Raw genomic sequence first — 11,862 nt, 5'->3', positions numbered from 1 at the left:
GCTCCTTTAAACTCTTCCTTGGAAGGTGTAACACAACAAAAGTACCAAATGGAATATTCTAGGTTATGGGAATGCAATTACCTTTTAGGTGAAATTACCCTTTAAACCTTCTTTCTTTTAGGAGAATTATCAGCACCCATATATCAAATTAAATCAATTCAAATACAAAATACAATATCAAAATAACAAAAGGTGAACGGGGTCGAAGCCCTTGGAATGTCCTTGTGTTCTCGTTCAATCAGTTCGTGTATCATTCAAAGGATATAGGTCAGTTCAATCCGTGGAAGTTCTTTATGATTCAAGTTCAATCAGTTCAATCCGTGGAAGTTCTTATGATTCAAGTTCAATCAGTTCCATCCTACCAGACTGTTGAGGCAACAGGGGTTGAGCAACAGGGGTGTTCCAATCAGGCTGGCATTAGCCTTGAGCTATATCAGGGGTTCAATGGGTTGGCTCGCCATCTTGTATCGTCCGGCACACCGCCTCGTCCCCTCGTGGGCACACGTGGGCACACGTGGTGATGGAGGTGGTCTGGAACTGTTTCCAGGGTAGAACGGAGTGCTGGGGTTTCCTAAAAACCTGGCCTGCGTGTAAGCACTGGCAGGCACTCGGAAAATAAAAGCTATTCACCATTTTTATCAAATCACCATCTTTTCATTTCATTTCATTTCAGAATGAATAATCAACCAGGTTACTTTTAGCTATGCTAAGCTAAAGTAGGCCGTCTCATCTCAGCACGTGGGAATGTCCACCTGTCCCATGCTAAGTTAGGCTAAAGTGCGTTAGCATATGGGACATTCCTCACGTTCATATAAAACTCAAAAACATTCAAAACGTATATATAGACCTTGTTCTTATCGTACAGCATATCAATAGTACTTCTGAAATAGTTCCTTTAACCAAATTGAGCTTGGGGCAGTTTGTGTATGACTCAGAATGAAACAACGTTTTTAACGTTATTAGCATGTAGCATGAAGCTAACCATTCTGCACACTCGACAATTGAATAGCACACAATATTGATTTAACTCACCAAAACCGCAGGCTACAGTTACTTTACTGCAACGCTTCTTCGGTTTTGCAACTGGGGGAATCTTTTATAACTGTTTGATAATTGGTTTGATCATACTATTATCTCGTTATCCAGCAACATTATCAGCTCTGTTCAAGTGCGGCTGAATCTCCGGGGATCTGTCTGCATCTGCGCAGTAGCAAGACTCGCGCTGAGACGCTGCGAGGCAAGGTGTGCGCCATAAAGCAACACGTGGCTGTCGTGACATCTACCTCACTCACGTCATCTCATGTATTAAAGGGACATGCTGTAATTCAAAAGACTTTGTACCCAATAATATCACATATGTTCTTACATAATATACTTTAACTGCTTATGTTCTTATCCGATGGCATTGACTATTTATGTTCTTATAACTAAATAGGTATGCATCTGAAACCTGGGTTACACATGCATACAGCATGTGTCTCTGTATCTTTGTGTGTGTATATCTGCATCAAAAAAGGTAAAGATCCACACTCACAAAATATCTGTAAATGTGTCTTTCAATGCACAGCAGTAAACAACACATGTTTATTTTGTGTGTACTGTGTGTGTGTATATCTGAGACAGGCTGTATGATATACTCCTGTACTTTGTGTGTATATCTGAGACAGGCTGTATGATATACTCCTGTACTTTGTGTGTATATCTGAGACAGGCTGTGTGATATACTCCTGTACTTTGTGTATATATCTGAGACAGGCTGTGTGATATACTCCTGTACTTTGTGTGTATATCTGAGACAGGCTGTATGATATACTCCTGTACTTTGTGTGTATATCTGAGACAGGCTGTATGATATACTCCTGTACTTTGTGTGTATATCTGAGACAGGCTGTGTGATATACTCCTGTACTTTGTGTGTATATCTGAGACAGGCTGTATGATATACTCCTGTACTTTGTGTGTATATCTGAGACAGGCTGTATGATATACTCCTGTACTTTGTGTATATATCTGAGACAGGCTGTGTGATATACTCCTGTACTTTGTGTATATATCTGAGACAGGCTGTGTGATATACTCCTGTACTTTGTGTGTATATCTGAGCAGGCTGTGTGAAGGACTCCAGCTCTCACATGTGGATCTACGTGTTCCTGGGTAACGTCGTGAGAGGCATCGGAGAGACCCCCCTCATGCCACTGGGCATCTCCTACATCGACGACTTCGCCAAAGCAGAGAACTCTCCCTTCTACATAGGTAAACAGGGCTCAGAGGAGCTAACGCTGCGTTCCCAGGCATGTCAGAAAGTCAGACAATCCTACTTCCTGCTAGGAAAATGCAACGGTTCATCAGGAGACTGTCGTGAGCAGGGGAGACTGTCAGCTTTAATACTGTCTGATATGGCTTGCCTTAAAATGTGCATTTGTGGTGTCGGGCAGAAGAGAAGACGGTCATGTTTTGAACTATACCGAACAAAAGGTTTGGGACGGCTTTGAACTGTTGAAACAGTAATTCGGAACAGTTTTACCATTGTACGACTTTGAACCGTTGAACAGTAATCCAGAACTATTTTATTGCACTGTAAAATATATATATTTTTTTTATCTATTCTATTCTATTCTACAATTTTATTGCACTGCACTATTGCACTATTTTACTCTGTCTATTTTATCTTGCTCCTTTTATTATTGTCTATTTAAAACTGAATCAAACCATAAACTAGGTGGCCTGTTGGGATGTTAGATCCTAATGTGGAAAAACTGTGATTTTATATGTCTGCACTTTATGGGCTCATTTTATGCCTTATGTCTTTTTTCTGTTGTGAAGCACTTTGAGCTGCAGTTTCTGTATGAAAGGTGCTATACAAATAAAGTTTATTATTATTATCAACTCGGAATACCAAGTAGTTTTAACCTATACGTGTAGAGCAGGGGCGGAGCTAGGGGGTGGCTACCTGGGCTCAAGCCCCGGATGTATTCTGAAAAGCCCAGAATCTTTTTTTTTTTTTTTTTTTTTTTTTTTTTTTTTACAATTCATCATTGTTACATGAAAATATGTTTGCACCAGATTTAGCAGAAGCTAATTTCCATCTGTGGTCTATCCAGCTGCTAACTGTATTTGAGTGAGTTAAGTCTTGGTGTCATGGTAGACTCAGACCTAAGCTTTAAATCACAATCAACAAGTTGACAAAAACGTAATTCTTCCACCTTAGAAACATAGCTAAAGTACGGCCATTTATAAATCAAAAGGACGCTGAAAACCAGATCCATGCCTTTATCTCAAGCCAACTCGACTACTGTAATGCACTCCTTACCGGCCTCCCGAAAAAATACGATGATAACTATTTTATTGCAATGCACTATTGCATTATTTTATTCTATTTTACTAACTATTTTATTGCACTGCACTATTTTACTTTGTATCAGTGAATCATAGACGCCTGGCCATAAGAGCATTCGGAGCATCTCTGCTCTCCCACTATTGAACTTGGGGGAGCAAAGGTATGATCTTGCTCCACCACTTTTTGATTATATGAAAAATATGATATATCCCCCCCCAATATATAAATCTAACCATAACTACGTTATGGTTAACTGAGTTTTATAGTGAAAAGAGCAGCTTTATTGGTCAAGATTGAAGGCTCTATATTGCAGGAAATTGCACGTACAGGTTCATTAAATTCAAAAAAAATCTGTCGTAAAAAAGGGGCCCATCTGGGCTAAGCCCCGGATCTCCTACAATCCTAAATCCGCCCCTGGTGTAGAGGTGTGACATGGCTGTTCATCTCCGTTAAGTGGTGGGCCTGCATTAGTGACACGGACAGAGAAAGAGGTGTGCTATTATAATTTGACAAATGCAACCATTCAGTTGGATATTCAACATACTGCATGAACACATGCTAACAACTAAATTGAAACCTTTAACCCTTTCGCTACCACAATATAGAAGGTTAACCCTTTCACTACCCCACTACAGACGGTTTCCGCTGGCCAGTATGACCATACCATAGTGTCGCGTTATACCTGTATCCCTGGTACATACTAATACCATAACACTGTCAAATACATTTGATTAGCACTATTACTCAGTAGTAGGCCTACTCATTTATATATTTTTATATCCAGTTTAATCACCATTGTATATTTGCTGTTGCTCTGTTACATTTGCACCCTGGTTGGATGCCAAACTTATTTTCATTGTACTGTACTTGTGCTGTATGATGATAATACATTTGAATGTAATGTAATGTAATCTGATCTGATCTAATCGAATCTAAGAGCACTGATTCAGGGTGGGTTGAGTACACCTGTGTCTAGTTGACTCTAGACAGCATAGGTGTGTCTGCTCATCCTGGAGCTCAACAGGGTCACGGTAGACATGGAAGACTTTCAACAACATGATTGATTTCTCAAGTCATTGAGTTTCCCAAGATGCAATCATCTGACGTCATGCCCCCCACATGGCCAACGTTGCTTTTAACATAATAATCCTTAGAATACACTTTTGAGCCCAATTGTAAACATGAAACACCCGTGTGTCAATTCAATTCACCCCCCTTCTTCTGTGATTGAAGGACCCTCACTACCCCAACAATGGCTTGTTCAAGCTGCTGCGGTCAGGCGAGCGCCTCCGCATGCACGCAGCAAGAACAGAGAGACTCAGACTCAGCTTCTTCCCCCATCAGAACACTGAACACTGATCTCTCCACACACAAGCACACATGAACACACACACACACACACACACCACACATCCTCACTTGCACTCTCTCACACACACACACACTACAAACAATCATTACAGTTGTACATTACAGTTATGTTAATGAAACATAACTGTACATTAGTATAATTATTGTATATAGTATTTTACCTTAATTCTTAAGCTTAGCATTGTATTGTATTTTATTCGTATTACTTTTTAGTTTTATTGTATTATTCTATTTTATTATTTGTGTTTTTGCATGGCCACCTTCATTTCACTACGTGTCCTGTGTATGTACGTGACAAATACATCTCTTGAATCTTGAATCGACAGCTTGTGTACAGACCATCACCCTCCTGGGGCCCATATTTGGATTCCTCCTGGGCTCCTACTGTGCCAAACTCTACGTGGATATTGGATATGTGGATTTGGGTGAGTTTGTTACAACATTTGCTGTCAGTAGATTACTTTTAAACTTGTATTTGTATTTGTATAGCACATTTCATACAATAATTGCAGCTAAAAGTGCTTCACAGCAGAAAAAAAAAAAAAAAAAAAAAAAAAACATTCATACCGTATGGCATAAAATGAGCACAGAATTTGCAGATTAAGAACAATGCATAAAGTTCAGACAAAATGTGGCATAAAACAAGCATAAAATAGACAGCGACGGAGTAGACAAAGTCAAGATAAGGCATCCATATGACATTTAATCACACCATTTTTCATATTAGGATCTAACATCTTAATAGGCCTCTGTGTTTACGGTTTGATTGCCACTGATACACATAAAATAGACATAAAATAGACATATATATATATGAAATTGGCAGATACACATAAAATAAAAATATATACATCCGAAGGGGAAGAAACTGTACATTGGAGGGGGTTGGGTGGGTGGGTGGGGGTTTGGACATTTACCAGGGGCCAGTTTCTAATTGCATGTAGCATTTTCCTGCCCACCTCAACAACTGCTCACTGTCTCTCTCCTTGAAACACACGCTCAAGTGAGGTTTTGCCAGCCCTTTGTGGGGTCTCTACAGATTCAGCTTGTGGTTGATACAATACAGGCTTTGCACAGAATGCTTGTGTATTTTGTCTCTGTTCCTTCTTGACTGCCTGTAACACCGGCAGGGGTGTAAAAAGTACCCAGAAATGATACTTAAGTGAAAGTATGGGTAGCGTCTCAAAATTGTACTCAAGTAAAAGTCAGAGTAACTGGCTAAAAACACACTTGAGTAAAAGTCAAAAAGTTTCTACTTTAAAATGTACTTAAGTACTTAAAAGTAAAAGTAAAAACTTTTTGTTCGGACTGTCTATTCTTCTGATAGCAGCTGTTTAATCAAAGATCCCCCACTTTCTGGTCTTGCACAAGGACCAATCAGCATGGGTATGGGCGGGTTCATTTTCCATTGATGGAGATTTGATTGGCTGTTTTTAAATAAAGTGCGGCTGCAGGATTAATAACGTTAACGTTAGTTCAGCCAGAGAAACAAATATACTAATTAAAATGGTTGGACCTGCGAGATTTGTACTTTGTACTTTGTAGGTCTGCATTTTAAATGTAAGGAGTAAAAAGTATGTTTTTTTTTCTGAAATGTAATTGAGTAAAAGTACAAGTAGACAAACCTAATAATACTCGAGTAAAGTACAAATCCCCAAAAACAGTACTTAAGTATTGTAACGAAGTACAATTACTCAAGTACTTTACACCCCTGAACACCGGTAACCATTTTCAACAACAGCCAACAAATAGCTTTCTCTGGTGCTGTGGAGATCCTGGGTTCGAATCCCAGCAGTGCCTTTATTTGTGCTGCTGTATGGTGGCACGGTGGCGCAGTGGTTAACACGGTTGCCTCACAGCAGGGGGGCCTTTCGATATATGGAGTTTACATGCTAGGTTTCCTGCCAGGCAGTGCCAGCGTTACAACTGGCCTCCCCGAGTGCCCACTGCTCATAATAGTTATAGGATGGGTCAAATACAGAGGTCGAATGTCCCCAAGGGGATTCATAAAGGTACAACTAAACAACTTAACATAGCAAACGGAAACGCTTAATATCTGTGCAGTAGAGTAGGTCAAACGCATGATATTAGGCCCTGGTGTTCCACTGTGACTTTACAAGATCCAATAATAAGACACTAGCTTATAAAAATCTTTGTTGATGTATTTCCCATCTATTAGATTCAAGATTCAAGATTCAAGAGGTTTATTTGTCACATACTGTACATACCAGGGCATACAGTGAAATGCGGGTGGGCCATGTTAACATTCTAAACATTCTGTGAAAGGCCTCTATTGTGACCCACCTGCATGTCTCCCCATCAGACAGTGTGACCATCACCCCTAAAGATGCCCGCTGGGTGGGCGCTTGGTGGGTGGGCTTCCTGGTGTCCTCTGCCATCCTGCTGGTGGCAGGCATCCCCTTCTGGTTTCTGCCCCGCTCGCTGCCCAAGCAGGGGGGAGAGGAGAGGAGGTCACCCCCCGACCGTGACGCCCAGGACGGGTCAGAAGAAGAGGCCGTTAACAACAACAACAACCACCACGACGTCAAACTCTCTGACCTCGCTAAAGGTATAGCCTCTACAGTACGGTGTGAAAGAAATGTCATTCTAGTTATTCCAGGGTGTGTTAAATCCTGGGGTCACAGTCGCTCGTCCCTGGATGTAATAATATGCAATGCTTCGCGACACTAGCTATACATCACGGCCGGTCGAATGAGTGGATAGTGAGAGGAACTTCCAAGTCGTTATTTCTACTCAAAGTCCGCGTTTGATTCAACATGTCACTGTCCAGAAAACAAACGGCAAACTCTCTGTTTTGAAGTTACCACATTATTATGTTTATTTATTATGTGACCACGGCGGTCTTATCCATTCTGACACCTGAAAAGGAACCCAATTCAAGTGGCAACGTGGGGGTGTATTTAACTTAGGAGTGAGTTTACACCAAGGAGCTACCATTGCAAGGTTTCAACCTTGTGACATTTGCATCAAAAAGGGTTGGGGAAAATCCCTGCATTAGTACATTCTCATCCCAACCATTGCTGTGTAGTGTAGCGTGTAGTGTGTAGTGTGCAGGGGTGTAAAGTACTTGAGTAATTGTACTTCGTTACAATACTTAAGTACTGTTTTGGGGGATTTGTACTTTACTCGAGTATTATTAGGTTTGTATACTTTGTACATTTACTCCATTACATTTCAGAGAAAAAAAACATACTTTTTACTCCTTACATTTAAAATGGAGACCTACAAAGTACAAAGTACAAATCTCACAGGTCCAACCATTTTAATTAGTATATTTTAATTGTTTATCTGGCCGAACTAACGTTAATGTTATTAATCCTGCGACCACAGGTAAACAGCCAATCAAATCCCCATCAATGGAAAATGAACCCGCCCATACCCATGCTGATTGGTCCTTGTGCAACACTAGAAAGCGGGGATCTTTGATTAAACACCTGCTATCAGAAGAATAGACAGTCGGATCCGCACTATGCTGTGGTTAATATTGTGATATTATTCAGGATAATCCAGTATGCTGTGGTTAATATTGTGATATTATTCAGGCTGTGATGTGAATGCTGTCCATGTTAGTTTACCTTCAATGGAGAAGTGCATAAAAATGAAAACTTGGCCCATGATGGAATGAGTTTGAGGCCCCTGGTCTATCCCTTTGTAGCGTGTAGTGTGTATAGTGTAGTGTGTAGCGTGTAGCGTGTAGTGTGTAGTGTAGTGTGTAGTGTGTAGTGTGTAGTGTAGTGTAGTGTGTAGTGTGTAGCGTTTAGCGTGTAGTGTAGTGTGTAGTGTGTAGCGTTTAGCGTGTAGCGTGTAGTGTGTAGTGTGTAGCGTGTAGTGTGTAGCGTGTAGCGTGTAGCGTGTAGCGTGTAGTGTGTAGTGTGTAGTGTGTAGTGTGGAGTGTAGTGTGTAGTGTGTAGCGTTTAGCGTGTAGCGTGTAGCGTGTAGTGTGTAGTGTAGTGTGTAGTGTGTAGTGTGTAGCGTGTAGCGTGTATCGTGTAGTGTGTAGTGTGTAGCGTGTAGCGTGTAGCGTGTAGCGTGTATCGTGTAGCGTGTAGCGTGTAGTGTGTAGTGTGTAGTGTAGTGTGTAGTGTGTAGTTTGTAGCGTGTAGCGTGTAGTGTGTAGTGTGTAGTGTGTAGCGTGTAGCGTGTAGCATGTAGTGTGTAGCGTGTAGCGTGTATCGTGTAGTGTGTAGTGTGTAGTGTGTAGCGTGTAGTGTGTAGTGTTGTCAATAACAATCTTCTCCCAGGGATAATCTCTGGCTCGTCTCATTGGCTGAACGTCTCTTCCCAGGGTTCCTCCCCTCCCTGAAGCGGCTGTTGGGAACGCCCTCCTACTTCCTGCTCCTCTGTGGGAACGTCCTGATCTTTAACTCCCTCTACGGCCTCTTCACCTTCAAGACCAAGTACATGGAGCAGCAGTTTGGACAGTCGGCCTCCCGGGCCAACTTCCTCAGAGGTGACATTCAGGCACAAAGATGGCGGACATTTAGGAACACTTAGGAAGTGTGTGTGTGTGTGTTTCAAGTTCAAGTTTCTTTAATAGTTGTCATACAGAAGTATAGAATACTTTTATACAAAATGCTGCTTACTGTTACGCTCCAGAGACTGTGCTATAGACCAGGGGTTCCCAAACTTTTCAGGCCGGGGCCCAGAAAATAAGGCGTCAGAGAGCCGCGGCCCAATGCACATTTTTTTTTTTTTTTTTTTTTTTTTTTTTGCCAGGCGACCGATTTTTTTAAGCCAAATATCACTTCAATCCTATTAAGTTAGTTCAAGTTAGTTATTCATTTATATGTGCTATTTATGAGAGGGCTAACTTGTTGCAAAATAATAATGATAATAATAATAGCCTCATTAAAATACTATTGTTGCTTCGGTTGTTTTCAGTGTTTTATGTGCATAATCTGTTATTTAGTTTGAAATGTTCGTTGAAATAAGTAGATTTTTCGTTTTTGTTTATTTATTAAGTTAATATAAAACCATATAGTCACATTTTAGAATACAATAGAAAATAATTTTAGAATACAACTAGAAACACTGTCCTGGCCTGCTTCTAAGTTCAGTGGCCTGACAAATTCTTTTTAAATAAAAAAATAAAGATTTTTTTTTTTTTTTTTTTTTTTTTTATCATCTCGCGGCCCATCCGTGGCTGCTCGCGGCCCACCTTTGGGTCGCGACCCCGACTTTGGGAACCACTGCTATAGACAAGATAAGTACGAAATAATAACATAGTATAGCATGTAAATTAGAAGTAGAAAATGAGGTCACAGTGTTCAGTATAGACATTATGTACAATGTTTGGTGCAGAATAGACGTAACTGAGTTACCATATAATATACAATATACTATGCAGTGTACTAATATACAATACTATATAGTGCAAAGCAGAAATGGGATGAGGTACAATTTAGGTACAATTTACAGTAAGGTGTACGAGTTTTAGTGCAAATCCTTTATCAATAAATATAAAGTGTGTTTAGGTGTGTGTGTGTGTGTGTGCGTGTGTGCGTGCGTGTGTGTGCGTGCGTGTGCGTGCGCGTGCGTGCGTGTGCGCGCGTGTGTGTGTGTGTGCGATTAATTAATTACAAATCCTGTAATTAATTAGATACATTTCTTTAATCGCCTGACAGCACTAGTAAAAACATAAGCAGGGGCACTTTAGCTCCAATCAACATCAAAGCTGGCAGGCCTTGGACTGTGGCCAGCGTTAGAATCCTGCAGCAGACGTTTTAATTCAATGGCCCTTTCCTTCCCTTCTTTTCTTCCTCTTCTCTTTCTCTTCTGTCCCTCCCTCTCTTCTTTCACAGCAGCTCATTTGCCTACAGTGTGTTAATTCAGTATACAGTCACATCCCACCAAAAGTTTGTGTATGTGTGTATGTGTCTGCGCGCATGCTATAGAATAGATCTTTACTGGTGTTTTGTTGTTGTTGATGATGATGACAATAATGATGATGATAAGAATGATGATGATGTTGTTGTTTTAACACTTGTACAGCCTATTGTTGTGCGTATAACTATATATATATATATATATATATATATATATATATATATATATATATATATATATATATATATATACAATCTTGCGTGTGCTTAGGATTAGGATAAGATTGTATACTCTTAGGATACAATCTTAAAGCGTGTGCTTTAAGACGACCTGGACAGGTGGGCAAGACTTAAAAACTCAGTACAGGCAAGGGTATCAATAGTTAAGATGGATGTACTACCTAGAATCAACTTCATCAGTTCAATGCTACCGTTACCCGCTCCAGAGGGTTACTGGAAAATATTACACTCCTCCACATACAAATTTATTTGGAATAACAAACCACCATGCATAAAAAGATCCACCGTACAGAGAAATAAAGCAGACGGTGGCATGGCAGTTCCAGATTTTTTCCAATATTTTAAGGCGTACACATTAAGACCATTGACAATATGGTTTGATCCCCAAGCATTAGTATCCTGGAGAAAATTGGAAGAAAACATAGTAGCCCCACATAGACTGAAGGACATAGCACACACTAAACTACCAATCAAGCACTGTGAGCGGAAATTTGGCCCCATAATTACCCATGCGATCCGGATATGGCGTGAAACACAAAAAAAATATCCTAACCCACAAAAATGGCATAATCACACTCCCTTATTCAATAACAATGCACTCTTAATTGAAAAACGTCCTATAAGATTCCCTATATGGGAAGAGCAAGGCATACACTCATTAGGGGATGTTTTTAACAACCAGGGTTTTTTGTAGTTATGGAGAAATATGCACAAAGTTTAATCTCACCGGGTCCACATGGCTTTTTTACATACAGTTACTGCTATATGTTTGAAGTCTCACGGTGTTCCATTAGACATACCAGTTGAACACCACAGATACCACAAATTCTTCTATGAAAGAGAGACATCGAGAGGTTTTGTTTCAGGTTTTTATTATCAATTACTAACGTCCTCGTATGAAACCCTCCAACTAGACTCTGTCTGGAGGAGGGATATACCAGACCTGGAAAGTGACTTTGATTGGCAAGGAGCCTGGGCAAATGTCCGTCTTACATCAAGGAACCCGGACCATCAACAAATCAATCTTAACTATATTCACAGGACATACTTGACTCCTATAAGACTGAA

The 11,862-nt window shown here is 40.3% G+C and overlaps 1 protein-coding gene across 1 annotated transcript in view; it reads left to right on the top strand.

Moving 5' to 3' along the window:
- Positions 1-2,106: 2,106 nt before the first annotated feature.
- The window catches only part of LOC311247534 (solute carrier organic anion transporter family member 1C1-like), a gene marked incomplete at both ends in the record, with an annotated part of 38,758 nt that continues 29,002 nt past the window's right edge, over positions 2,107-11,862 (top strand). Inside the window, 4 exons of the mRNA XM_084338576.1 lie at positions 2,107-2,253; positions 5,035-5,133; positions 7,032-7,277; positions 9,015-9,179. Of these exons, the coding sequence (XP_084194702.1) occupies positions 2,107-2,253; positions 5,035-5,133; positions 7,032-7,277; positions 9,015-9,179 (657 nt within the window). The remainder of the gene's footprint in view (positions 2,254-5,034; positions 5,134-7,031; positions 7,278-9,014; positions 9,180-11,862) is intronic.

This window comes from Notolepis coatsorum (genome assembly GCF_963971535.1).
Source record: "Notolepis coatsorum genome assembly, contig: SCAFFOLD_403, whole genome shotgun sequence".
Classification (NCBI taxonomy): Eukaryota; Metazoa; Chordata; class Actinopteri; order Aulopiformes; family Paralepididae; genus Notolepis; species Notolepis coatsorum.
This window is presented reverse-complemented; position numbering and strand designations above follow the sequence as displayed.